This window comes from Candidozyma pseudohaemuli, assembly GCF_003013735.1.
Source record: "Candidozyma pseudohaemuli strain B12108 chromosome Unknown scaffold00006, whole genome shotgun sequence".
NCBI classification, from domain to species: Eukaryota; Fungi; Ascomycota; class Pichiomycetes; order Serinales; family Metschnikowiaceae; genus Candidozyma; species Candidozyma pseudohaemuli.
Window position 1 is genome coordinate 541,987 of NW_020194440.1, and position 26,865 is coordinate 568,851.

Sequence of the window (26,865 nt, forward strand, 5' to 3'; positions counted from 1 at the left end):
TAAGGGCATGTTCTAAGATGTTGCGGCATCTCTTGTGGAGATGTTGGCGCCACTTGCGCCAGTGGGCATTTTAGCGTTGATAGTCGGGCCATCCGGTGACCTAAATATCAAAGGTACGGGTATCAAGGAACTTGATGAGGTTGTGGTGCTCTGGACGAATGTCGTTGATGCTCAAGAGTCCAAGCGAGATCATGTCGCCCACAATCAACGCAGCTTTCTGTTGTGAGTACTTGAGGTAGTCAAAGTCGTCGTCGTTCGAGGCAATGACACCGTCGTCCTCGACAATCGCCGAGTCGTCAACGGACAAGGCGTCCATTCCGGTGGTGATCTTGAAAGTAGAGTGGACACCCTTTTCCTCGGAATTGAAGCCCAACAAGCCGACATCCGACTTCTTTGGCGGACCGTTCTGGAGAAGACCCCAGATGGACCAGAAGAATTGAACGGTGGAACGCCAGAACACCACCTCGTTGTAGAGTTTCTTGACTTCGTACTCTTGCATCAATGTCACGTCGCTTTCGTTCACCGATGGCTTCGTTTTGGTCTTCAAATTGGAGGTGGGGATGCGGAAATCGTACTCAGTGTACGACTTGAGCAAGTTGAGCTGCTCGGCCTGTTTAGGGTACGCCTCTTCATGAATAAAGTGTGGCTGCTTGGTGTCAGTGTAGTCAGACATCCACTCGGCAAAGTGGTCAGCAATGTCGTAGGCGGGGAAATTGGCACCAGAATACTCGAAATCAATGACAGCCAAATCGTTGTCTCTCTTCGTGTTAGTGTTCATAATGGCACTGTCAGAGGGCTGTTGGATCACCTGCTCGGGGTCGAAAGTGTTTCTCAAAAGCAAGTTACCGTACTGAGTGTCATTGTGGCAGAACTTGTAGTTTTCAGAGAACTTCTCCGAGTCGTACTTGGCAAAAAGCCAGTCTCTGTACTTGAACACCAACTCTTTGAACTTGGGCCATGGCAAAAGCACAATATCGTTGATTTCGTCCGGGGTGTACATCGGCAAGAACGTCTTTTCAAACACATCGAGCCATTTCTGGATCTGGTGCCACGCATTCGGGACGCTCAACGCCTTGTCTCTATCGTCCAAATCGATCTTGTAATGCAAATCCTTCATTCTACGCCCAATCATCAGGGAGATCACGGGGCTTCTGACGTCCTCCTTGGTCATGGTGACAAAGCCCTCCAAGAACTGCTCAAAACGGCCATTAGTGAAGATACCCAAAAGCTTGGGGCCAATCTTTTTAGGGGAGAGCTTGACCAAAATGCTGAGCTCGTAGTCTCTGTCGATGATGGAGTCCACGTTCTTACCATACACACGTAACAACAAAGAAGGAGCGGTGAAGGCCGGGTCCTTGAGCTCCACTTTATAAATGCTGTTTGTCAATGCACCGGAGATACGAGTCACCACGACATTGTTCACCGTCAACCACTTCTTATGCCATTTGCTGATTCTAAGGGCTCTAATAAGCGCAATAAGCTCCTGTTTGAAGAAATCGTAAGGCAACGTGTTATCTAGTGTGACCAGCACCGAGGGCACGGTCATTTCTCCGCCATTGTCGAAATGCTGTTGAGTTAAGGTGAGGTTGTTCAAGGAGGAGGAAGAAAGCGATTTCCGTGACCCCAAGCTGGGTCTTCTCGTGGCGGAGGTTGAACGAGAATTGGCGGTCGAGTTTCTAGTTCTGGACCGAGATCGAGAACGAGACCGTGTGGTTTCGTACGGCGTGATGTCCATGATTGAAAATTCTGAGATTGATTGGGGTAATTATTGATACTCGGGTGATTGATCTTGTGAGTAGTTGTGGTGTACGGGTGTGTGCCAGGGGTCGAGTTGTGGTATTTGGCCGATAACGGGGCGATTGGGTGGAGGGTGTGTAATTTTGTTGATTTCGGTGGGTATTTGGTAGATATTGAAAATTGAGTGTTTTGGCCTGTTTTTGTGTCATAGCCGTAGGGACCACTTCGCAGCCTCACTGATAAGGAAATGTGAGGAACGGTTGCAAACCACATACAGTGGGGATCAAGTGCAATGAACTGAATTCACCCAAAAACGAAAATTATATAGGGACATTGAAGTCATCAGGTTTTATTGACTTTGGTCTCGTACCTGGCAGAAATAGTGCCTTTTTCATCAATCCTTGAACCTCAGCAAGCACACCTCAATCCTCTATCATATATTGCAACCAACGAACTCACCACCAACAGAGGTCACTTTGTCTTTTGATTGTGCTGCACGAACCACTCTCAAACAAATCTCCATCTCAAACAATCACAATAAATACCATGATGTCAACGCCTGGACATGAATAATAGAAGCCTCCCTACGCTACAATAACCCCTGACTGGGCCATATTCTCCTACATGTACCGCCTCTAAATCAATAGATGTGCTTCCGCTTTTTGCACCCTAAAACCACCTGATTTCCGAGAATTCCACAATTCCCGCCCCCTTCCAGCATCTTGCTCAATTCCACTAATTTCCTTCCCCGGATGCTGGTTCCCCAGGTTCATAATGGCCAAGAAAAGGCCCATTTCCATATCTTTCCATAATGGAGCTCGTTTGGGTAAGGCCCAGGAAACCACATTGTGTGGGTTTGCGACGAAAAGGAAATGAAGCTTGCTGATAAGAAGAAGGTCGGAAAAAGAGAAATCGGATTTTGTATCACGATCCCAGTCAGGGATCCCGCAGGGTGTGCTATTGTTCCATCCATTGTTGCTTATCATCGCATTGTCTGTTGAGTGGGTAATTGAGCTAATGAAATAGAAAACATCAGCCAGATTTCAATCAATTTTCAATCAATTGGAATCAAATCGGCAAAATCAAACTTTCAAGAAAAAAAAAGGTTTACCTCCCAATCGTCGCTTCGTTTCTTTGAGACCACCTTGCTGGCTGGTCCAAGTCAGCCCTACATACGAGCGGCTAAATTGCCCAGACTACATCGATAAACGTGGATTCATCGACAGCAACAAGCAGTGCGGCAGAAGACCCAACCCGCCAGGGCTTTTTGCGACAAACTAAAAAAAGCATCTTGTTTTGGATGACGATTTTCTTGACCGTGGTGAGCCCTGAAGCGAGCCTGGTTTGCAGCCATTCCGTTGCAGAGCAAAAAGCATTTTCATCGGTAGCCACCGGCAAATTAGACATCGGCAAATTCAAGGTTTTCTTGAATCCTTCGTGTTTGTGTAATTGGGCCACTTTGGGACGATGTGTGTCTCAAAAAGGAGCCGGAAGCCCCGATGCAGCAGCAAGACAGTGATCTGGCGCCACGGCCAACCGACCAGGAGGTGGAGGTAGAGGAAAGGATAGGAAAGAAAAGAGAAAAGGAAGAGAAAAGGAAAAGAAAAGGAATTATGTCAAATAGCTTGAGGAAATGGATTTCTGTAGACGACCGGAAACGTGCGTTTTCGGAAAAGTACCCACTTCGGCGAAGCACCAATCGGTCCACATCGCCCAATCGTCTTTCTGCCCTCCCAATCTTGAAACAACGCCACAAGCGATTTGTGGATCTGCGGCTCCTGGTTGCGGTGGGTCCGGTTCGGCCAAACTAAGTCTCAAGATTACGAATGCAGAGGGACTTTTTTCACGAGAAGAGCAACAAATTGAAGATTATCGGGGGGCCAGGCGAACGATCCAATGGGGACCCAGCGGCAAGCGGCAACAGCAAAATAAATAAAAAAATGAAGTTAACAAAATGCCTCCAAAATAAATCGTGAAATGCCTCATGCCTCGTGTAATACCTCGAAATACCTCACCGCCAACTTTCTTCCACATGACAGGTGACGTCGCTTCGCTCAAGACGGACCACAATAATACAGGCTGTGTGGAAACTAAAATAATCCATTTGCCGGGCTTCCCCAAAATAACCCCAAAAACGTAACGCCCTAAACCGCCATATTCAAGACATTCCAGGGTAAGACAAAGCAACGCAGGGAAGCCTGTAGCACCCCTTATCCAATAGGCACTGGTTGCTGCAAATCCGGACAATCTCGCACCAGCCACACCGGGCTGCGGTGGTCCACGCCGACAAAAAGGAGGAGGTGGTTTTGAAGTTTTATTAAAAAGATTTCTCTGTGTTTCCTAAAATTTCATTAATTCCCTTTTTTTTCTGCTATTTTTACCAGGGACACCCCGACGGCTGTTGCTGGTGAGCCGCAGACGCACTTTTTTTGGCACCTCTTGCTTCTTGGCTGTCTTTTCTTAACCGCAACTTGTACCGCCTTATATACCCTGCTTCCAGCTTCCCTCGCTTATGCTGGCCCACTAGTGCTTGTTTTTTCTTCTTTTCAAAAAGGCCCCTTCTCCAGGCCCCAGAGGCCACGTCCCACCCAAAACGATCACATCAAGCAGATTCCATTCCCGGCATTTTCTCGAAACGTCAACAACACCCTTTTCGCTTGAACTACACCCGCTTTCTGCCTTCTAGGAGCCCTGGCGTCTCTGGAAGCTTACATTCTGCTGCTACTCCCTGTGACCTTGGCCGTTCGTCGCCAGACGTGTTGTTTTCTTGCTTTCAGCGTGTCTCACCTTGGTAAACACGCTTCGATAAGGATAAAGCCGGCAACAGACCAGTCCACTGACCCTTAAGCAGCCCTGATACCTCCATCCGCTAAGCTTCCGCTACAAGGCACCGCTAAGCTTCCATTCAAGCTTCCACAAGCTCCATTCAAGCTTCCAAGCTCCCGCTAAGCTTCCTTTACAGCTTCCTTTACAGCTACCCATCCACCCACTCGCTAAACTGACTCCACGATGCCCATAATACGCTCATCCTCCGTCTCCCGACGGAAGTCCCTCCGCTCCGCCCGCCTGCTGTCGTCCTTGGCCTCCCAGTCCACCTACACAAAGTCCCAGACGGGCAACCTGGCCATGCTGTTCCTGACATCCTCCAAGCACGAGCCGCCCCGCTCCGTGGACGACGAAAAGTCCATCAAGGTGCTCCTCAAGCAGTACAAGAAGTTGGAGATTGCCTTGTCCAAGTTCAGCTCCAAGCACAACAACGTCACCAAGGCCAACCTCCTCCGCACCATCTTGCTACCGTTTCTACGTCTGCAGCCCCCGCTCGAGGCCACTTTCCCTGAGCTGCTGAAGATCTACGCCAGCTTCTGCTCCGTGTCCACCGCCATTCTTGGCAAATGGTGGCGCCTGCTTCTTCTGGCGCTAACGTCCCAGAACCTGGCCACCCACGTTTCCGCTCTGGACAGAAACGCTTACTTTGAGTGCATCTCCCGCATCATGGCTCTACGCGAGTGGACTGCCGCTGACCTGGAGTCCCAGGCAGTCTTCACCTCCTGCCTCACGGAAACGCTAGATCTCTGTGTGCGCAGGGTTCAGGCGCTGAAGCTCGTGCCTATCTCCATGTGTGCTTTCGTGGGCAAGGTCTTTGCATTCGCTTTTTTCAACTTGCCCCACGTCTGCAACGCCTTGTTGTTTTTGCTCAATGTAAAGCAGAGCCTGGTGCAGAGCCTAGTTGCCAATTGCGAGGCCCCTCTGCCCAAGGAAATCTCAGACGCCAAGGCGGCTTTCCCCAAGCACTTGGCCCACCTTATAGCATACAAGGGCGTGGATAACCTAACCAAGGCCAAACAAGGCATCATCAACTCCATTCCCCCACCCAAGCACCCCGTCAAGGGCATTCGGGACCCCAGCGGTCCCTGGGTCCGCAGATGGTCGAGCTCCGACAGTGACATCTTCAATTCTTTCTTCCGTCATTACATTAACCTCACCGATTTGTATTTGGCCAAGGCTTGCTGCAATAGGGAGGTGCTGCCGATGGTGTTCCCTGGTTTCTACATCATTGGAACTCACATCTCACAGGTGTTTGAGTTTTCCATCAACAGAATTGTCCACAACATGAAGAGACCCGAGGTGCCCACAGGATCTGTAGCTCCTGTGTCTTCAGGAAACGGCTCCCGACCAAAATCACCTCCACGGAACAACGCTGTTGCAGCAAATCCTCCTCCTGCGGCTCCCCAGCCCCAACTGTCGAGCTATCCGTTCAAACTGAACGACACCAACTACACTTGCATTCTAAAGATTCTCAAGACAACACGAGACATCAGTTTTTCTTCCATTCCATTTGCGAACAACCTCTCCCGGTTTATAGATTTGTTGTTTGTGAACATTGCACGCTCGACTAGCATATACGACTGCAACAGAAACGGTCTAGTGCTCAGTCTTGTGCATGTGCATTCAAATCACGTATTTGACACAAGCAACATTGACTGGGAGTTTTGGTTGGGCTGCGTATATCTCATGCTCACAGAGACACATCACCTCCAGATCATTCAAAGAAACTTGGCATTCTTGTTCAACGTGTGGGACAGGATCCCTGATCAGTTGTGCAAGACGGAGATTCCTCAGTCGGTCTCCTACTTGAAGGGCTGGCTCCTAACCCCTGGTGAAAGCATCAAGGTCAACTTTTCCAATTGGTTGACCTCCACCGATGTATGGGTCAAGTTCTTCTTGCATTGGAACCCTATCGTGCGCTCCTACTTTCTTCGTCTTTTGGTCTGGAGAGTCATTGGCATCAACAACTATGAATCCTCTTCGGCTATTCAGACTACAAGAAGAAGTAAAATGAAGCTTGACTCCATGTATAGCACATTGCGCGAGCACAAGGGCTGTTTGACGAAGGATTTGAACTATTCACCTGACAGTCCAATGGTGAACAGAAAGTTTGGCATTTTGCCATTAAATCCATGCCAAACCTATTTGGGCGCAGACGACTTGTCGACAAGCTACTTGACAGGAAACGCAAACAGAACGAGTGACTTGAGGAAGACCCATCCTTTTGAAGTCTTTGATGAGGCAATTTATTCCTGTACTTCCTTACCCAGCTCTCCTGCCCAGCAGAATGGAAAGGGAAGTCCCACGCAGAATTCACTTGGGAAACCAGTGAAGAATGGATCTTTGATCAACTCCTTGAGTAAGTTCTTCAAGAGCTTGTCCACGGAGGAAAAGAATGGATCCAGTCTCAGAATGCAACCTCCTAAGCCATTGGGGAGGAAGGAATCATTTGCCTCACTCAAACGCAATTCAAGATCTCTCACTTCTTTGTCGAATTCGCCTATGATTCTGTCGAGGAATTCAAGTCCAAGCTTGGCTTCTCGTCAATCGTCGCTTAATGATTTGTCGACCGACTCATCAGCAACTTCTGATTCCGAGTCGTCCATGTCTGACTTCATTGGTTCCTCGAGCTCGTCATTCTCCTCTCGCTCATCTAAGCACACACAGCCACCGGAGCTCTTCAAAGTACCTCCTGAAATCGTGCGTCCAGTCTTCAAGTTTGACATCATCGTTGATAACGATATTTTGGCTCACAAGTTCACTCAGATGCAAAGGGCCAACAATTCCGACGTTTACAGCAAATTCTACATGCAAGGACAAGCTGTTCCAAGCTCGGAACCCAAAGCAGTGAAGGTGCCCTCCATTTCCATATTCCTCAACTCGGACATCTACAACCCATTTTACATTAGCACAGATAACTACCTCATTGACGAGGATATCTATGATGACGAGGAGGAATGTGAAAAGAACCGGTTCTTCAAGAAAATGTCGACTTGGTGTTCCAATGAGGCGTCTTTACAATGCTTGGGCAAGTCGATCAACGAATGGAACATGATTGTTGAGGAATTTGAGCGTTTCTTGTTCCACACGATAGAGGCTGACCAGGCCAACTATGTGCCCACAGTAACCAGATCGTCTGACGAAGATCTCCAAGGCTCGCCAAAGAGGAAAGAGATTAATGAGAGCGAGTACTTTCAACGCATCGTGCCCTTTCTTCCTATTGATAGCTTTACAGAACTCAAGTTGCTTAATGCGTCTTGAGGAACTCTTGCATAGATATAATCAATTTCATTATCGTTACACATCTTTATGCTCATAGGGGTGTAGACTCAATGTCTCTGGTGTTGGTGGTTATCAGTCTTGCTTCTGTGATGCTGGCGGCCTCTGTGGGGACTGCTCTGTCTCGTCGCTAAACTTGTTGTAGTAGTAAAGCGTGGAGATCATGCAGATAAAGGAGCTAGTACCCCAGAAGATAAGCACGCCAACGAAAAGACTGGTGAAGTAGTAGTTCACGAGGTAATACCGGATGCCATCCCACTCAATGACAAAGTCTAGGGTTGTCTTTGAGTTATCAATAAGGATAGGGTCGGTGTTCCTAAACAATATATGACTTTTCTGTTCGTGCAACAATTGGGCAAGCTCCCTGCCAGTGCTGTAGAGCAACGGCCAGTCCACCTCCACGGTCTTGAAGATGTCCACAAAGATTGGGGGCACCCAGTACCGAAGATGGTAAGGAATCCAGCTGTTTCTGTCAACGTAAATGTATCGCAGATCGCAATTGATGATGAAGCTATTTTCACGAGTCACCTGAGGGGTGAGGCTGAAGAGATACTCGATCAAATGGTACGACTTCTCCACAAAACAGACTGCCCGAAGATTGATCCTCACCGAGAACGGCAAGTCGGCATTGCGTCGAAGAAACGACAAGGCCTTCAGCGGGTCAATGTCTGAGGATGCTAAGCCGCTCGAACTCTTCAAGAACAACGTGGGGACAGCGAATCGCTCCACTGGCACGAGCATCTTATAAAAATTCAAGTACGTCACCAATGAGATCGGGAGAAGCACGGCAATGATCGCCGTGAAAAGCGAAGCACCATAGAGCGACTGGCGGGTGACAAACAAGGATGCACGCGTGTAGCGACTGGCAATGGAGCCAATCAAGGCCAAAATCTTGTCTGTAAGAGCCATGGTGGGAAAAAGAGAGCCGCGAGGCACATGAGGATTGTATGATGGTTGTGGTGCACGGGTGTATCCGGGGGGTAGGAGGGTCCACTTTGAAGGAACACCGCCCGGAAGGACGGAGCCAGGTAGCGATGATAATGTAACAAATGGAACAAAAACAATAAACCAAAGTAAATGAGGGTCAAAAAATTAACAGCCAAGCTAAACCAAATGGGGGCGGGGGTCCGCCTAAACGAAGAAAACCATAATCTGGGCCCGTAGTAAGTAATGCAATAAAGTCTAACCATGCAGAGAGGAGGCCACCCTAGTGTGTTGTGTGACCACGGTGATACTTAAGACCGTTCAAGTTCTTGTACCGTTTACCACAAACCTCACAGCGGTAAGGCTTGTCTTTCTCCATGCCTGCACCGTCAAGGTAAGGGGTGTTGGACTCTGGGTCGATGATGGAAAACGTACCGTCGTCGTTCTCCTTGAGCGTCTGGTTCTGGTGGCCATGGAGCCGGTGGTACTTGAGACCGTTCTGGTTCTTGTAGGTTTTTTCGCAACCAATCACCGGACACTTGAACGGCTTGTACTCCTCGTTTTCCATCACATACAAGTGACGGGCAGGATCGTCAATATACATGCTATCGTTTTCGGCGTCTGCAGCGCCTGCTGGGTTGACCCGGTGAGGCGGAAGGTGCCTCTGCTGGGCGTTTCCATGCTGTGGCTGGGCAGTGCCGTTTCCAGAAGGCAGCATGCTGTCGGCAACGGCCCCCTGAGAAATGGTCTGGTTTTGTAAATTGAAATGAGAGGCCGGGAGATGCAAAGAGCCCTGCGACTGCTGCTGCTGCGCCGCCTGCTGGTGGTGGTGGTTGTTCAAGAACACATCGGTGGTCAGCACCGTTTCCATGACGTTATGGATGTTGTTGATGTTGTTGCGGTTACGGTGGGCCGCAAGGAGATGCGAGTTGGCTTCTTGCGGAGGAGACGCCAGAATGTGGGCCTCCTCGTAGTGTCTGAGTAAGTCGTGTAGCGTGGGCAAAAGCTGGCCGCAGCACGAGTAGTCTTTACAGTAGTCCGCCTCCAACGTAGGGAGGTACAGCGTTGTGTTGGGCGGTGAGAGCGTGCCTGGATGGAGCAGGGCGTTGTTCTGGGCGGCAGCAGGTGCCACGGAAGACATCCGGAACAGGCCCCTTCTAGGGTTAATAAGGTTCCCAGGAAGCTGGGAGTTGCCAGCAGAAGGGTGGTTTTGGTACATCATCACCTCGTCCTTGAGCCACAGGCCGATGGTCACGCTGCCCCAGGAGACACCGCCCATTCCTTGAGAATGGGCAATCAGCTCTCTTCGAAAACGGGAGTTGTTGAAGATGCTGGGCTGTCGTTGGTGGGTAATGTCGATTGGTTGGGGCACATTTAGAAAATCCTGCCCGCTGTCCAGCAGGGAGGAGGCGGCGTTGTCGAAGATCGAAGTGTTAAACATGCAAAGGGGGGAGTTGGATTTGGGTGAGCTGGTCTGGATCTAGCGTTGTAGGGAGCCGAGATATTTTGGAAGGGTTCAGGAAAGGCCGGTTAAGGGGGAAGGATGTAGCCGGAGGTACGGATGCAATGGTTCTGGCGTGTTCGGCTGGGCCTTTTGGCTGAAAGAATATGGCCTTGTTCCTGGATTAGTGATAACGGGTTGATTGAGGATATGGGTTTTCGGCTGGCGTGCATGTAACACCACGTATTTCTTTTTTGGGCTTCGCACGACCTCCAGGGCAGCCTCCCACGGCCCCTTGGGGGCGCAACAACTACACCCTATGTATTCTACGGCTTCTGAACATATCAAGTGTTACTTTCCGGAAATCTTGCACACCCAGGGAGTCCGGTTTTGTGGACCCTGGAAGTGTCGTAATGAAACGGCCTGCATATAGACCCCACCTCGCCAGCCTCAGCTCCCTCTCCTAACGTGCGAAATGTCACATCCTGTCTATGCCAACGCTCTAAAGTCTAGCCAGGTTAGTGCCTAGAATGGGGAGCGCTGTGCCACGCAAATTATTCTCCTCAAACGTGGGGCAGCCGGAAGCCAAACGGTTTTTGGGAAGGGTTGGTTTTGCTTTGTGTGCAGGATTTTTAGAAATATCGGGGGCCCAGAAATGTGGAAATTTCACTCCGGATGGCAACGGCATCGCTGCTGCGTCCTGCGGCACGTGACATCTCTGCTCATCTAAACGAACCACAAAGCCGGCCCGCTGGTGTGTGTGGTGCACGGGTTTAGGCCCCCACCAATAGGCATTCTTGCAAAAAGCTTAGTGGTACTACAATAGCTAAAAATCAAAAGCAGGTTTCTTGGAAGCTGGAAAACGGCGATTTGGCATTATCGTAAGTATCGACGTTTTCGTATGCGTCTCGGCCTCTTTGGGAAACATCGCCGTATGGGCGATGACGTAGGTCCATGATAAGGCATCTCTTTGTCTCCAAGGCATTCCACTGAATGAGGAGTTAAATCCACTTTTGTGTAACTTGTATTGCTACTGAGGAGCAACGATAAGCCCTGAGGATCGAACAATCGGGTGCATCAGCATCGGTCCATTCTGTTAAAGAATAATACGGTGAGGCTTTATTCTAGCCCTTCAGGTGATGTCAGAAACGATACGTGCGGTTTGAACAAATCAGGCTGAATGCGTCATTGGATTATTTTTTCGTTTCGGTCGTCTAGCTTCCGGCTTCAATTGCCTGATTTGATGTGGTTTTTTTCAAATTGGACTCACTGCAGCCGTTTGGAGTTGGGTTGCTGATTTCAGTTATGAACGGCTTCGGGGTCGCTGCAGAGAATGGGGTGATGTCCGGGCGGTAAATTGCGTTTTTCTTGCTGCAACGAAGCTTCGATGGAATTGGCTGCGGGAATGGAAAACAGCAACTGTGGGGGATTCTTGCTTTGGCCGGAGTTACGATGGTTTTGAAAGGTGTGGATTTGGTGTGGATTTGGTGACGTTTTGGTGAAACAGGATTTTGTGGTGGGCTGGTCGCAGCAACAGTGAAATTCATGAAATTGGTGGAAGTTGAAAACCACCTCATTTTGGAATTACATCACTATGGAATTGCTAGATCGTATGGAGAACTGCTGGACTGGTCTATGTTCTAGAGTCTCTTTGTTTGGTGACCCCATTTGCATAATCTTATTGTCAAAACCACCCTTCATTCTTCCAAATCCGTAAAACCCTACTCCACATTGACGTTTTAACTTCCACTCGAAAATCCAAATAAAGCTTATTTGGCTGCAAAACGGTCTGGGGATCGGCGATGAAGCTAGTACCCGCCTTGCGTTGACATGACTATGTGCCGTACAAACACTTTCTTGGTTTGCAGCCATTGGGACCAGGAGCTCTACGTCATTGTATAATGAGGGGTCTTCAAAACGGAGATCTGAAGGTTTTAAGTATGAGCTTCTAGAAACTCTGGACATCGTGAGTTCGCCAAAATATGAGACAACAGCAAATAACCGAAGAGCGGGTTTAGCCGAAGTGAGTTCAATTGCCGTTTTTGCATAACAGCAAATATCCATCCCGTTTGAGGTGGGTTTCCGATTTTCATAATTTCACTTAAAAATATTTCAACGTTGATGATCTTCAACGGACACACTGATCCGACTGACTGGGCTTTCCTGCAGTCTAGGGAGTCTAATACTGCACACTGGAAGCAAAATCGTCCTCCTAATAATAATCATCCCTATTTTTGAACCATTGGTATCTGGCGGATGTGCAGATACGGTAAATCAGGGTAAATGTAACGTTCCAATTGTTGCACCGGGGCCGTTTTATTATATGCAGGTCAGTGCCCTGGGTACATAGGCCTACTGCAACAGTATTTCTTCAACGGGAATTGAAATCGTTATATTCGTTTAAAATGCTCTGCGTATCTCTATAAGTGATTGCGGTGTTTGGAAATTCTCGGCTTACTTACCCACTAAGATGGTCTCAACTGAGATCCTCAGTAGTACAATCTATGACTGCAAAGAACTCGCCAATTATCAAATCGTCAATTTCATTACCCTCCTCAACTCAAAATGATCAATCCTCATGTGACCCTTTTTTTAGAGACCCGGGATTTTGCGTTCATACCCTTCCTTTTTCTCTTTCGTGGCTCACAATTTATCCTGGTCTTCTCCAGTCTACGTACGCTCATTTCGGCGGCAGCCTGATAGAAGCGTCCCGACCACCCGTCAGCATTCTCTATTCCTTCATGAGCAATTGGTCTGAGGTCAAGTTTTTTGATACCAGAATTATCAAACTCATCCGCTAGAGCGGACATCAACTCTCTTTCATCTATATCATCCCAGGCGTATAAGAAGTAGATTCCGGGGAGTTTATGGGTATGCAAGAAATGGTGGTATCTTGTATCACAATCTAGCGTTCCGTTATCACGGCGTGATGTAAGAGTTTTCCACTGTGTGCGCCAATCAAGTATTAGTGTTGTGAGCTCCATATGGTCGTATTGGAGTGATTGGTCAAATAGCTGCTTAAAATCTGCCAACGTTGACACCCATTTCGGACCTATTCTAACCGCTTGTTGAAGATTGACATATACACCTTCTTGTATGATCGTATGTGCCACTAAGGAAGAGTTTTTTTTGATCAAATCTTGTTTGGCTTCGTCATACTGTTTGAGAAACTCTTCACCTTTTGCTTCATCTTGAAGGTAGGCCCTCAAATAATCATAAGCAAAACGGTCGTAATTGTATTTGATTTGGGGCATTAAAAGTTGAAACCACCACATGGCATGTTTTCTCTGAGCTAGTTTAAATGGGATCCTGAAGTTCGTCGTGCTACCTGGCTGTTCCAGTTGTAACTTATGCGTTAGTTCTAGTGGACGAAAGCTCAACTTTCCAGCTCCAGCCTCAAAGTAGTCGAGCTGGTTAACCAGCATCTCGGGTCAGTTATTTGAGATTATGAAGGGTTTTGGATAATAAGGAATGGTCTCGTTCTTTGGACATCTCATCGACTCTTGATGTATCATGTAGTCCTGCAGCTGAGTGGTATTACACGTGAGTTTCACGTGCTTATCTCTTATCCTAGGCAAGGAAATCAGTGTTTTTGACAACTTGGAGATATCGAGAGAAAGGTATAAGCTTTTGGAGAGGAGAGAAATGACCTAAGAATTGATCAATCCTACTCAAACATTCAAATCGCACTTGTTCTCGACGTTCTACGTGGAAACTTGACCTGCGTATGTCCGCTACCGCATTGAAGGATTGTTTCCCCAGGAATATCGTTCATGCTGAAATTCAAAAAAATGTCTCTCATCAAAATACTGACAACCATTACCATAATTTTTAAATCGCTACCTCTCCTCTACCTTTTGGCGGAAGATTCGTTCTAGCTCCTTCAGCTGGGTGGTGTCTCAGCATTCTGTCTATTTGTGATTCACTTTCGTATAAAAATAGCATATGGTTTTTTTTTTATTTGGTACCCGAATCTATCTTCTCAGTCTGTCGCAATCAAAGCTCATCATTCCCGTCGTGCAACCTCGAAACACCTTACTGTCCTAGGCATGAATATACCTATGATTTTGAATCTACTCATGTGACTTCATCCCCTCGAAAGTAAACCCCATTGAACCTCTAAAATATGCTCTATTTACAGAAGACACCACCCTCATTCGATGCCAATTCACCCATACAAGGGATCCACCCGATAATATCTATCACTGACCTGGGTGCAAAAATCGTTCCAAACAACCAAATCAAAAGTTGGTTCTTTGTCTTTTGTGTGATTTTCCTTTGTCGTAAAGCTTCCACTCCTGTAGCTCATACGTGATTGCTGGGCAGTCTTTCTTGAAATGACCCATTTCCTGACAATAATGGCATCTCTTCATTGCGATCGTCTTCTCCTTCCATCTATCTTCCGCAGCTTTCGGTGCCCTCGGCTTTTCCCATTTTCTTTCTTCCGTAGCTTGCTCCACCTTGTGATTTTCCCTTGATCCTTCTTCCGTAACTTGATCCCCCCTCTGATTTTTCCATTGTTTCTGGGCTATCCCAAATTGATGGGATACACTGTCGTAGGTCTTGAAACCTCGATGAGCATACTCCCTGAGGTCGAGTGTCGAGATCCCCGACTCTTTGAACTCTTTTGCAAGAGAATCCTCCAAGATCGACATGTCAAAACCTTCCAAAACGTAGTACACGTATGGATCGGGGAGCTTATGCGTTATCAAGAATAGTTTGTACTGTGAGTCCGGATCTAGCGATTTATGGACTGAATTGAGCGCAAACGTTTCCCACGGTTTTCTCCATGCAACTATGATTTGGGCTAATTCAATTGCCTGGTACTGAAGTGATACGTCAAATATGCGCTTGAATATAGCCAATCCTGTTTCCTTGGATTCAGCAAGACCAATTTGACTAATGTACTGGGAGTCAATTGCATGCTTCAATATATTATCAACGAATTCTAGAGCATTTCGCCTGATTGACACTTGGTCCTCATCGTCGTACGATACGAGAGCTTTTTCAACAGAAGTGTCATCGTGGAGCAAGGCTCGTAAATAAATATAGACACACCGGCTGTAATTCTTTTTGAGTTCTTGCATGACGAGGACAAACCACCACATGGCGTGCCCTTTATACTGTAACTTGAATGGAACCTTGAACGTCTTCTTGTTCGCTGCCATGCCTGGAAGTTCCTGGTAGGACACTTTCAAGGTGAAACTGAGTTTGCCTGCTCCAGCCTCAAAATAGTCGAAATCTTTTGCAACTTCATGATCTGTAGTTGTCATATTGAAGAGGAGATTCGGGTTTTTTATAATTCGAAGAAATACCAGAACTTCTTGATAGTCATCGAGCGGCTCGGCCAGGTTGCATGCTGCAGTCCTGCGTGTACGATGTGTTTCACGTGCTTATCACGTGCTGAGCCACACCTGTCAAAGTCACGTGACCAATACTTTATAACCGTGTTTTTGCCAAATCTGCCCCTTCCGAAGAAAAGCCAAACCTTCAAATCTAACTTCAACAGCTTAAGAGCACCTCCCACCCCCCTTCGTGCATCCCCAACGCACATGCTTGTGACTTCGCTCCTCGGCGCACGTGACCTCTCCGAGTCGGATACCGCTCCATTTTGCACCCAAATGAGCAAATCGGTCCCCATTCTTCATATAATGCCTCCAAGGTCCTCACGACTTTTCTCCCTTTTCTATCCTTTCATGTTCCAGGATGCTTGAACTACCCTCGGACATAGTCCTCCAAATCGCCACATACCTTCCTCAGGAAGATAAGCTTGCATTGGCTAAGACATGCCGGGAGCTTTATACCACGCTACACGCTCTGATCTACGAGGTTGTTGTTTTTGATTCTTCCAAGGTCCACTTGAACGAGCTCCAAGGTTTTGTCAACCGCCACAAGTGGTTCCACGAATTCAGATTTTCATGCTACCCCACGGTGATTCGGTCTTTATACGCCCTTACCCGGTTTTTGAAGAACCTCACGAGAAACCCACAATACTGCAAGAACCTCAAGTGCCTTGTGGCCATGGAGCAGGTGCCTGATATGCCTCATTTGGAGTTGCTGGGCTACCTTGCACAGATCTTTCCCCAGTTGGTCAATTTGGATGATTTCCAGTGGTACTCGATCCACCAACCCTTGGACGCCGATTTGGTGTCGCTTTTGCCCAAAAACATCAAGAAGGTGTGTGGAAACCTCCAATTTTCCCTGGCCTTCTCCACATTCAACGTCCCTGAAAGTGTCGAGTTTTTGGACATCTCCAACTTTGGCTGCGAAAAGAACCTATACAACCTTTCTGGGTTCCCCGAGAACTTGACCTCGCTCACGGTGCTGAAGCTGGTTTCTTCAAATTCCAGGATCTTCACATCGTCGCTTTCCTCGTGCTGCTCTGCCGTTTTGTCCAATACCCAGGAACCTCTGTACCACTTGGATGCTCCCACATACACCTCGCTGCTTTTCAACTCGCTGTCTTTGGACTCCCCGATTAAGCTTGAAAGCTTGAAACTCAAGGACATTTCCTTGCTGGTGTGTGACGCCCACATCCTTAAAAATTACGTCGACTTGGCCTCGCTCAAAAGCTTCTCCCTCGAAGAATGCACCGAGGTCCTTTTCGACCATGTCTTACCCCAAAACTACATGACCTTGTCTTCATCCGCATACATCCGCCGTAACGCCCCGGCAGAGCTCTTCTTGGATCTTTTGGTGCCGGAACTCACCGCCTTGAAGCTGCTTCACCTCAGCATGACTAACGAGATCTACTATAACAACTGCATCATTGCATTCATTGCCCTGCTTTCTGGCTTGGAGCACATCAGCATCCACTTGAAGTACCTCTACCGCCCGAACGAGCCCGTGGACTTGGATGCTCTTTTTGAGGCTTTGGAGACCCACGCAGATACCCTCAAGTACTTGGATGTGTGCTTCAACACCATTGAGAACAATGTTTCTCCGGGCCAGAAAAAAAGGCAGTGTTCACTTTCTGCCAAATCCTTCTCGAGGCTTCAGAAATTGAAGAAACTCGAGTTCCTCAAAATCCCCGTTTTCAGGGACCAGGCGGATCTTCTCCGTGAAAGCTTGGAGCCCTTGGAAAACCTCAAAATCGTCCAGGTGGGTTTCACCGATCTGGCTGCAAATACCTCCAACCACGGCGACACCCTAATTTACGCCCTCTACAACACAAACTGTCTCATATCACAGGACTACTTCAGCTCGCCCAATTCGTTCACCAGTCTGATCCAGGACGAAAAGGTGAACGAGTACTTGGAAATGAGCAAGAAGTTCAAAATGTCGCTTCCACGGTTGAGGTACATCCGAACCGACTTGAAAAACCAGTCGCTTGTTTACGACTGTAACGGCACCGTTGCTGCAGCCGAAGACGGCGCAGTAGACAACTTCGACACCCTTGTGGCGTCGGTCATTGGATTTTAACTGATACACTGTTATACACTTACGATAAATTAATGATTGGATTGGTATTGATGTAGGGGATTGATATGTTGGAGGTTGAATAATTGTTGGAAGATATGATTTGCAACCAATAATTATCGACTCGTTTGTCGTATTTTGCAACCTTTAATCACCTACAACTCAGTTGTCGTGTGAATTTTGCAGCCATTACCTACAACTCGGTTGTCGTATGAATTTTGCAACCATTAACCACCTACATCTCGGTTATCGTGTGAATTTTGCAACCGTTACCTACAACTCGGTTGCCGTATGATTTTGCAACCATTAATCATCGACTCGTTTGAACATTCCGTTACTCTTTGTAATCGCCATCCTCGTCATTCTCTTCTTCTTCTTCACCATCTTCTTCTTCTTCGTCTTCCTCTTCTTCCTCCTCTTCGTCATCACCCTCGAGCTCCTTCTTGCCCTTCTGCATCGTCTCCTTGAACACATCCAAAGCACGCTGTCTGCCAAACTTGTAGTCCACAATTGGCTCAGGGTAGCCGTTCTTTTTGGCAATCTCCTTCAGCAGAGGATTGTCCCATGGAGAATGGATATTCTTGGAATCCACATCCTTGAGCTCAGGAACCCACTTCTTGATAAAATCACCCTTTGGGTCAAAACGCTCAGATTGAGAAGAAGGCTTGAAAACACGGAAATAGGGCTGGGGATCCACACCTGTGGAAGCAGCAAAACCCCATCCTCCGTTGTTGGAAGCAAAATCACCATCGATCAACTGAGACATAAAGTACTCCTCGCCGTATCTCCAGTCAGTAAGAAGATGCTTGGTGAGGAAAGATGCCACGATAAGACGGCCTCTGTTGTTCAAATGGCCTGTTTCTTTCAAGTTCCTCATCGAAGCATCCACAATAGGGTACCCTGTTTGACCCTCCTGCCACTTCAAAAAATGGTCCTTGTTGTACTCCCAGGGCAAGTCCGAGTACTCCAAATGGAAAGGCTTGAACATGCCCACATGAGGCCAGAAACAGAGAATGTTCTTGTAGAACTCTCTCCAGGAGATCTGTCTGAGGAACTCGGTGATACCGGGAGCTGCTGTTTCGTTGGCTTCCGTAAGCAATTCGTTCTCGTGCAAAAGCCAGAGAATGGTTCTAGGAGAAATGGTTCCGGAAGAAATGTGAACACTGAGGTTGGAGGCACCTCCGTCCAAGTTGTTTCTTGTATCGCCGTAGTTCTTGATGGTGTCCAGCTTGACCCACCTCTCCAAAGCCTTGAAAGCGTCGTCCTCGCCAACTTCTTTCCAGTACTTGTTGAAACGCTTTTGGTCGACCTTGATCTCTGGAAGTCCATGGCCCGCTTTGATCAATTCATCCACAGAGTTCTCGAGCTTCTGGGGCTCATCAAAGATAATCTTGTTCTGGTCAATAAGGTGGTTATTGACGTACTCCACCCAGGCACGGTACCACGGCGTGAAAACGGCGAATTGCGTTCCCTTGGACTTGGTGACAATCTCTCCAGGTTGGACCGTGCAAGTATCGTGAACAGGTTCAAAATTGATACATTTTTCCAAAGCGGCATCCACCAATTTTATCGAGAGCCTCAATTCGTCGATCTCGTACTCCTGGTTGACGAAAAGATGGGAGACCTTGTGTTTCAGCAAAAAATCAAGAATCGAGGGCACGATCTTGCTTCTTGTTTCCACATCCACAGTGACAAACGCAATGTTCAAGTCGGCCAACTTCTTGTGGAGCTTCTCCATGCTCTTCACACGATAGTGCATCTGAAACTTGGATTTTCCGTGGGCCTGGGTCAGTTCCTTGCAATTGACCCAGAAACACACAAGCGGTAAGTTGTGTTTTGCAGCCAACTTGTATGCCCTGGAAAGACCGTGATTATCGAAAGTTCTGAAATCTCTCACAAACCAGTGGGCAATGGCATTGGCTGGTTTGACCTTGGAACGCTCTTTTTCCGTGGAATCCACCTTGTTGAGCAAGATGTTGTACGGTTTGTTCTCTTCCTTAGCATACTTGGTTGCAGCCACATGGGTGGGCAATTCCTTGGGGTAGAACTTGGAGGAGAACTTTGGAAGCTGTTCGAGCTTTTGCTTTTTAGACATGCAGATTTGGAGCCTTCATCGTGGACCTGCTTTATAAAGCTTTACCGGGGGATTGCTATGATGTAACGGTTGCGGTCATGTGATGGACTTTGCCAGACTACGACGCTTCAAATCACAAAAAGCCGGTTTTGGGGGGTTTCGGGGGGCTTCTCAAACAGCAAGGTTACGAGCCTGGGCAGTTTGGGGGGTTTTTTTGGGATACGGTGGTGACTGTATTGAGGGTGCAAAAATGGACTCTTGAGGGTGCGTTGACGTGCAGATTTTCCGACTGTTTGATGTAGTATGTGCATTTGCAACCATGCCCTAGGGGATATGGTTTTTTTGATTTTCAATAATTGAAATAAGTGGATACGCTACGGACTAAGCCTCCACAGGGTCCCAAGATCCCCCTTTGCCACCGTTCCGAATCCGCAAAAATGACTCATAGTGCACTCCACAACGGGTATATATTTGAATTCCAAGGTATCCCAGCACTATGCCACGGAAGAAAAGCCAAAATCAGGACGAGGTCGTTGCCACGTCGCAGAGCTCACGATTCCACAATGAAACCTTGGATACGCTCTCCAAGGACGTGGATCTCAGGAAAGTCTCCCTTTCAGCAGGTCTCAAGGACCTCTTGGTAGACACAGATTTACGAATAACGCAGGGGTCCAAGTACGGGCTTATCGGGCCCAACGGATGCGGCAAAACCACCCTTCTCAAGTGTATTGGATACAAGAAGATTCCGGGAATTGCGTCGAATCTCCGGACTTTGTATGTCGAGCAGGTTGCAGTGGAGGGTACGGAAAAGCTGGTTTTGGAGACTGTGGTGGACTCGGATAAGCAGAGGGTGGTGCTTTCCCTGCAAATGGAGGCTTTGGAAAAAGCATTGGAGTCGGGAGAGGCGGATTCGTTGAAAAAGGCGATCAAGTATGTGAAGGTGGAAAGACAGAGGGAGGAGTTGAAAGCAGCACAGAAAATTGCTTCAGAACGGTCTGGGACCAGAGGCCACAGGGCCAGAAAAGCGTTGGTGGAGCAGGAGGAGATTCTTGAAAAATTGGAGAATTTGTCTTTGGAGGAAGTGGCAGAAACGGACGAAACGCTTCTCGCTGAGCTGCTTCTATCTGAGGTTTCAGAGAGCCTTGAGGGATACGATAGCGTAGAGGTGCTTCGAGTGAATGCAGCCAAAATTCTCCAGGGCCTCGGGTTCACGGAGAAAATGATGTCGGAACCTGCTAAGCTTCTTTCTGGAGGATGGAGAATTCGTGCTTCCTTGGCTGCTGCATTGCTCATCAAACCGGATATTCTTCTTTTGGACGAACCCACCAACCACCTTGATCTTCCCACGGTGCTCTGGCTCCAGCAGTACCTCCAGTCGTTGGACGACGTGCTGATGGTGGTGGTTTCCCACAATCGTGCTTTTTTGAACGAAGTAGCTGAAGAAATCATCGTTTGCAGAGAGCAGCGGTTGGACTACTTCACGGGAAACTACGACGAGTACCTAGAGGACTACCAGGACAAACAGAGCTTTCTCCAGGCCAAGGCGGACGCCAACCAGAAGAAAAAAGACGCTTTGGAGCTGAGTGTGGAAAAAGCGTTGGTGGCTGCAAAACGCAGTGGAGACGACAAGAAAGTGCAGACGATGGTTTCACGAAAAAAGAAGCTTGACCGGATCGGCATGGACGTGAACGAAAAAGGTCATCGATTTAAGCTCAACAGAGACAGAGCAGGGTACCACGAAAGCATACGAGACGACATTGTGGTGGACAAGCAGATGGTGCCCGATGTGTGGAAAGTGGAAACACCACCGCCGCTACGGTACCAGGGCGACATTCTCGTGATGAACGGGGTTGGGTTCAAGTACGGGGAAAACGTCATTTTTGGCCGGGTCAGTTTGTCCATTGGCCAGAGGGCCCGAATCGCTATAGTGGGTGCAAATGGAACGGGAAAATCTACGTTGATCAAGCTTTTGACAGGAGAACTCCAGCCGACGGTGGGAACGGTAGAAAGGCCCGGAAACGCCACCATCGGCACTTTTGATCAGTTCAACGCCGAATCCTTCAAGTCCTCCGTAGATACAGATGCCACACCCTTGACGCTTTTCATGGACAAGTACCCCCACAGCAAAGAAAGCCAGGTTCGAGGCCACCTCGGTAAATTTGGCATTCGAGGATCCACAGCAGTCAAGCCGCTAGTCCAGCTCAGCGGAGGCGAAATGGCCCGGACCAAGTTGGCGCTTAACTTCTTTGAGAGCTCGCCTAACTTGCTCATTTTGGACGAACCGACAAACCACCTCGACATGCTTCTGATCGAGTCGCTAGCCGAGTTGGTGACGGGCTATGGAGGCGCAGTGGTGGCTGCTTCCCACGACCAGCATTTTGTGGAGAAGTTTGCCGAGGAGATCTACACTTTTGAGAAGAGGCAGATGAAGCGGGTGGAGAGCATTGGGGAGTATGTCCTGGCCCTGCTTCCGGACCTGAAGACCCTTTAGGGTCTGAAGGGACGGATGCCGGCCAGGTGCAAATATCTATATCCAAAAGTGGAGCAAAAGTGGCGGTATTTGATATCAACTGTGCCTTTATGTGCTCAGTGAGAATGGTTGCAAAATTGTAGATACCTCACCACAAGTCAAGTCACGGTTGTGTAGACCGCAAGAAACCCAAAACAGCCGGCGTCGAGGCACGGCGAGATCCTCAAACTTCATTCAAACTCTACTTGGTGGGCATATTTCACCACTTTTCACCTCACGTCCACTTCACCTTCCTCTACAGCAGATACTCACAGACTCACACTTCCAGCCCACACCACATAATATTACCAGAGGATCAATTTCCCGCAAATCACAAACCCCTCCCGATGACGCAAACACGCAAACTGGCAAGGATGTCTTGGATGTACGGCTGCTAAACGTACCCCGTGCTAACCGCCTTGCCCCCAGATCACTAGTCGTCAATCGTAGAATAGAGAGTTCCAGGGAGACTAAGATGCCAATTCGTTGAAGGCCAATTGGACGCAAATTTGGGCTTTGGTGCAAAAATGTGAAAAAGCAGAAAACCAGAAAAACCCTTCACCTACCACTGCCTCGTTCACCTCGCCTCTCCACAACCTCGCCTCGTAGTCCACCGGCTCAGCCGGCTCAGCCACCGAGACCCCATTGTGAAAACGAAGGTTTCAAACGATCCACACAAAAGTTCACCTTTGACACTTTGATTTTCCAAATCGCCGATCCTCCCCACCCCATCATCCCATCACCCATAGACTCTGGTGCACCAGATCCCCAGACCTTCCCTCAACTCTCAACCTCTCAACCTCTCAAACTTTCCGTCTCTCAAACCGAAACCTTAATCACCGAAATCCCTAATCACGCTCGTTAGAGTTTTTTTAACCAACAAGGTTTTTTGCGTTTCCCTTAAACTTTAACGACTCCCCGCCACCGCCTCGTTAGCCGCCGTGTCGCCACCTGCTTCTCACGCTACATTCCATCTCAACGGCTGCAAAATGGTTGCTGCTGTTGTTTGCTCGGCAACATACATATACCCTTGGCGGTGCCGCAGCGGAAAAAAGTGACATTTTTCGATCCTCGCCGAATCTCCAGCCTGTTTTCCAAAATAATCCTCCCGTCGAGGCTTGGGGTTTCTGTATTCTTCGAGGTTACCGCAGCACAGCGCGTCTCGTATATTGCCGTCATCGCAGCTGAATCTAAAACTTATGCATAGCCTTCTTGCACAGCCATCATCACCATCCTTATAGACCAGCGGTACACATCCACCTGCTAACCATACAACCAAAGAACTATTGACAAGCTCGCCTTATAGCTACCCTCATATTGCTCCCACGCTGCCACCTCGACTTAGCTACTCAGCCTCATCTCCAACCCTCGAACCCAACACACGTCCAATTCCACCTGTTTTCTCCCACACCACCATGAAAACTCGGAGCCGCTTCGCTGTCGTGCTCCTCCTCGCCATAGGCGTCTTTTCCGTCTACGTCTGGCCCTCCAGAACGCTACATACGGTGCTGTCCTCGGACGTGCTAGCACTGCCCATGTTTCTGGATCACGGGTCCATGGAGGCCCTCTGTGCTTCGTACTTTGACGCTTTGGCGGCAGAAGCGCCTTTGCCAGCATCTTCGTCGACCTTTCTTCCCCTTACGTCCGTCACAAACCACGTGGAGCACCTCCGGATCTTCAACAGGTGCTACATCGAAAAAGGCTACCAGCTCACGCCAGCGGCCCGCCAGGCCGAACAGCAGCTCCTTCCGTTCTTCTCCGAGCTCTCCGTTCTGGCCGACAGAACGTCCTTTTTGAACGGCATCAAGCAGAAGATGGACGGCCGGGGGATCGTGGTGAGCATCAGCGATGCCGAGGTGGGTCGGGCGCTGAACTTGCTACGAGTGCTCAATCACCTCGGCAACGAGCTCCCGATCCAGTTTATCCACTTGGACGAGCTCTCGGAGGTTTCTGTGAAACTCCTCCGCTACGCTGCCATGCTGCCCAGAGCCTTGGGAAGAGACCAGCGTATTTCCTTTGTGAACGTGGGCAGGCACCTCGCTTCGGGCTTTGACAAGCACTTCAAGGGATACAACAGAAAGTGGTTTGCGGCGATTTTCACGTCGTTCAAGGAGATGATCCTCATGGACGCCGATGCCGTGCCCTATGTGGCGCCTGCTTCCTTCTTTGACCTTGAAGGTTACCAGGAAACGGGTGCTTACTTCTTCAGGGACAGGGAGCTCGACGTGCTACTCAAAAAGTGGAAAATCGACTTCTACAAAGGCCTTCTTCCGAACAAAAAGACGCCCTTTGGCTTTGAGGTTGACTCGGCACAGCTCCACAACAACTTCTTCCTTTTCGACTCCAAACACGTTGCGGAGAGCGGCGTTGTGGTGATGGACAGAGAAACCCATCTTCTGGGGCTCGTTATCCCGGTCGCCTTGCTGTACTTCAGAAAAAGCTCCAAAATTTTGTACGGAGACAAGGACTTGTTCTGGTTCGGCCAGTTGATCAGCGGAAACTCGAACTTCACGTTCCACTACAACACCGCCGGCGCCATGGGCCAAATAGAACCTACAGGTGAGGTTTGCCTGGCCCAGATTGCCCATTACGGTAACAATACGCTCCTTTGGTCCAACGGTGGTCTCACAAGGTGCAAGAAGCGGACCTGGGTCAAGGACTACTTGTGGTACTCGACCTTCAGGGAACAGTACGGCTCAATTGCAGAGCTCCGTGAGAGCTACAACAAGCCTGTCGAAGTATCAGAAATAATCATTCCTGCTGTTTTAAGCGACAAGAACGAGCCTGGAACGGGAAAAAGGCCCGTTTCCAACTTCAACAAGAGGGAAAACCGAGGCTGTGCCGCCACATACTACTGTGCCAACGCCATGGACGGCGGCCGGCTCATCATTCTAGATTCGGAGGCCAAGGCCCACATCAACACCGTCATCGACGTGTGGAACGACCATCATCTCTACGGTAATTTATAGATCAATTAATATGAGAGGCATTAAGAATTATGAACAGTCAGTAGGGGGATAATTAAGGGGGAAGTGAGGAAGTGGCTTTTAAGGCTTATTCCTTGGTGGAGCTTTGCTCTGAATCGGGGTAGTCGGTGACTTTGGCTGGGTCGATTTGTCTGACCTTGTTCTGGATGAACTTGGCAACGAAGGATGAGAAGATACTGATACCCAACATTCCCACAAGCACCATGTTCAGGCCCAAGTACATTCTGTCTTGATCGTTCTCCCAGCCATTGTACAAGGCGTACGTTGCTGTAACAGAACCGAGGTTACCAAGACCGGTAACCAAGGCAGCAGCACAACTAGCACCAACGTCACCATAACGGTTCTCGAAAATCTCAGCAGACCACGACATACAGATTGGAACAGTAGGGCCCAATCCGTAACCGGCAATAAGCAAACCTCCGTAACGGCTCCATGATCCGGGTGCAAAAGTGGTCACCACCATTCCAACGATTATGATCACACAGGCACCTGAAAAGAACAAGAACCTGTAGTTCTTCAAACGGTCTGCAAACGGCGTGATGGTGAGAATACCAAACAAGTCAAAGATCCAGATAGGAGCATACAAGAGGGAGACATCAATGTCGGAGAGATGGGGGTTCTGGACAGAAATGATGGTGGATCCGAAAACGGCAAGACCAAATCCGGTACCCACGACACCAAAGTACATGATGACTATAGGGTATAAACGCACGTCGGTAATAATCATCACAATGTCCTTCCAGCCCCAGTTCAACTTCCTCTGTCTGTCCATCATATCCTTTCTGTGGAGCTCCTTCTCCTCGGATGAAAGTGGATGGTTTGGGGTAAAGTACTTCCTCATGAACGTTCTGTAGACACTCGTTGGAGGTTCTCTCACCTTGAAGGGTCTATCGGGAAGCCACCAAAGCAAGGAGAAACCGGCAACAACGGTGATGCATCCATAAATGAGATAGAGCCATTGCCAGCCCGTGAACCCTCTCATGCCATCCATTTTCTGGAAACCAGCACTCACAAGACCACCCACAGCACACGAGATCTGAGCTGCCGTGAAGTAGTATCCCACTCTTCTGGTCATTCTGTGGTTGGGGTACCACAAGGTGATGTAGTACGACATACCTGGCCAAACACCAGCACCAAGAACACCTCCAAGGAATTGCACAGCATACAAACCTTGGTAGTTATCTAAGGCACAGTAGCAGGCGTAGATGAGACCCACCGATATCACAATACGAGCCAACCACGTTTGAGGACTCACCTTTGTCATGATAAGATTCATTGGCAAATCAAAGAGAATCGTACCGATGAAACCCAAAGCGTTGGCTGTGGAAAGGTTCAAGGGGCTCAAGTCCAATCTCTGGATCAAAGAGTGGCCCTCCTCTCTATTCATGGTCAATGTCACACCATAGGTGTTAGTGCCAAAGGAGGTGAGGAAGTAAAGTGTCCACAAAGCAGGAATGATCCTCCGGTCTAACTTTCTGTAAATTCTGTCAAGCTCCTGTTGCTCTTCAGCATTGGCGGCTTCAAGTTCCACAGTACTGATCTCATCAGTCTTGGTAAGGGAACTAGAGTCCTTGGAAGATTTAGGGGGGAGAACCATTTTTGCTCTGAAACACAAAAGCAGTGCAGAGGATGGCTATTTAACTGAATTTTTCACCCCAATCTGTTGGCT

The 26,865-nt window shown here is 48.5% G+C and overlaps 9 protein-coding genes across 9 annotated transcripts; 4 read left to right on the top strand and 5 right to left on the bottom strand.

Moving 5' to 3' along the window:
• Positions 1 to 100: 100 nt before the first annotated feature.
• Positions 101 to 1,735, bottom strand: C7M61_002952 (bifunctional choline kinase/ethanolamine kinase; the record flags this gene model as incomplete). The annotated part of the gene is made up of 1 exon (XM_024858308.1): positions 101 to 1,735. One exon carries the CDS (start codon positions 1,733 to 1,735, stop codon positions 101 to 103), a length of 1,635 nt encoding a protein of 544 aa, XP_024713714.1.
• A 3,011-nt stretch (positions 1,736 to 4,746) lies between these two features.
• C7M61_002953 (uncharacterized protein) lies at positions 4,747 to 7,824 on the top strand (the record flags this gene model as incomplete). The annotated part of the gene is made up of 1 exon (XM_024858309.1): positions 4,747 to 7,824. One exon carries the CDS (start codon positions 4,747 to 4,749, stop codon positions 7,822 to 7,824), a length of 3,078 nt encoding a protein of 1,025 aa, XP_024713715.1.
• Positions 7,825 to 7,917: 93 nt separating this feature from the next.
• Positions 7,918 to 8,751, bottom strand: C7M61_002954 (uncharacterized protein; the record flags this gene model as incomplete). The annotated part of the gene is made up of 1 exon (XM_024858310.1): positions 7,918 to 8,751. The coding sequence occupies one exon, from the start codon at positions 8,749 to 8,751 to the stop codon at positions 7,918 to 7,920; it is 834 nt and encodes a 277-aa protein (XP_024713716.1).
• A 298-nt stretch (positions 8,752 to 9,049) lies between these two features.
• Positions 9,050 to 15,480, bottom strand: SFP1 (zinc-coordinating transcription factor; the record flags this gene model as incomplete). Its single annotated transcript, XM_024858311.1, has 3 exons — positions 9,050 to 10,102; positions 12,886 to 13,632; positions 14,758 to 15,480. The coding sequence occupies 3 exons, from the start codon at positions 15,478 to 15,480 to the stop codon at positions 9,050 to 9,052; spliced, it is 2,523 nt and encodes an 840-aa protein (XP_024713717.1).
• A 433-nt stretch (positions 15,481 to 15,913) lies between these two features.
• On the top strand, positions 15,914 to 17,629 carry C7M61_002956 (uncharacterized protein; the record flags this gene model as incomplete). Its single annotated transcript, XM_024858312.1, has 1 exon — positions 15,914 to 17,629. The coding sequence occupies one exon, from the start codon at positions 15,914 to 15,916 to the stop codon at positions 17,627 to 17,629; it is 1,716 nt and encodes a 571-aa protein (XP_024713718.1).
• A 331-nt stretch (positions 17,630 to 17,960) lies between these two features.
• Positions 17,961 to 19,721, bottom strand: C7M61_002957 (cryptochrome/photolyase family protein; the record flags this gene model as incomplete). The annotated part of the gene is made up of 1 exon (XM_024858313.1): positions 17,961 to 19,721. The coding sequence occupies one exon, from the start codon at positions 19,719 to 19,721 to the stop codon at positions 17,961 to 17,963; it is 1,761 nt and encodes a 586-aa protein (XP_024713719.1).
• Positions 19,722 to 20,196: 475 nt separating this feature from the next.
• On the top strand, positions 20,197 to 22,191 carry C7M61_002958 (ABC-F family ATP-binding cassette domain-containing protein; the record flags this gene model as incomplete). Its single annotated transcript, XM_024858314.1, has 1 exon — positions 20,197 to 22,191. One exon carries the CDS (start codon positions 20,197 to 20,199, stop codon positions 22,189 to 22,191), a length of 1,995 nt encoding a protein of 664 aa, XP_024713720.1.
• Positions 22,192 to 23,624: 1,433 nt separating this feature from the next.
• C7M61_002959 (alpha-mannosyltransferase) lies at positions 23,625 to 25,178 on the top strand (the record flags this gene model as incomplete). Its single annotated transcript, XM_024858315.1, has 1 exon — positions 23,625 to 25,178. One exon carries the CDS (start codon positions 23,625 to 23,627, stop codon positions 25,176 to 25,178), a length of 1,554 nt encoding a protein of 517 aa, XP_024713721.1.
• An 85-nt stretch (positions 25,179 to 25,263) lies between these two features.
• On the bottom strand, positions 25,264 to 26,793 carry C7M61_002960 (uncharacterized protein; the record flags this gene model as incomplete). Its single annotated transcript, XM_024858316.1, has 1 exon — positions 25,264 to 26,793. One exon carries the CDS (start codon positions 26,791 to 26,793, stop codon positions 25,264 to 25,266), a length of 1,530 nt encoding a protein of 509 aa, XP_024713722.1.
• Positions 26,794 to 26,865: the final 72 nt, after the last annotated feature.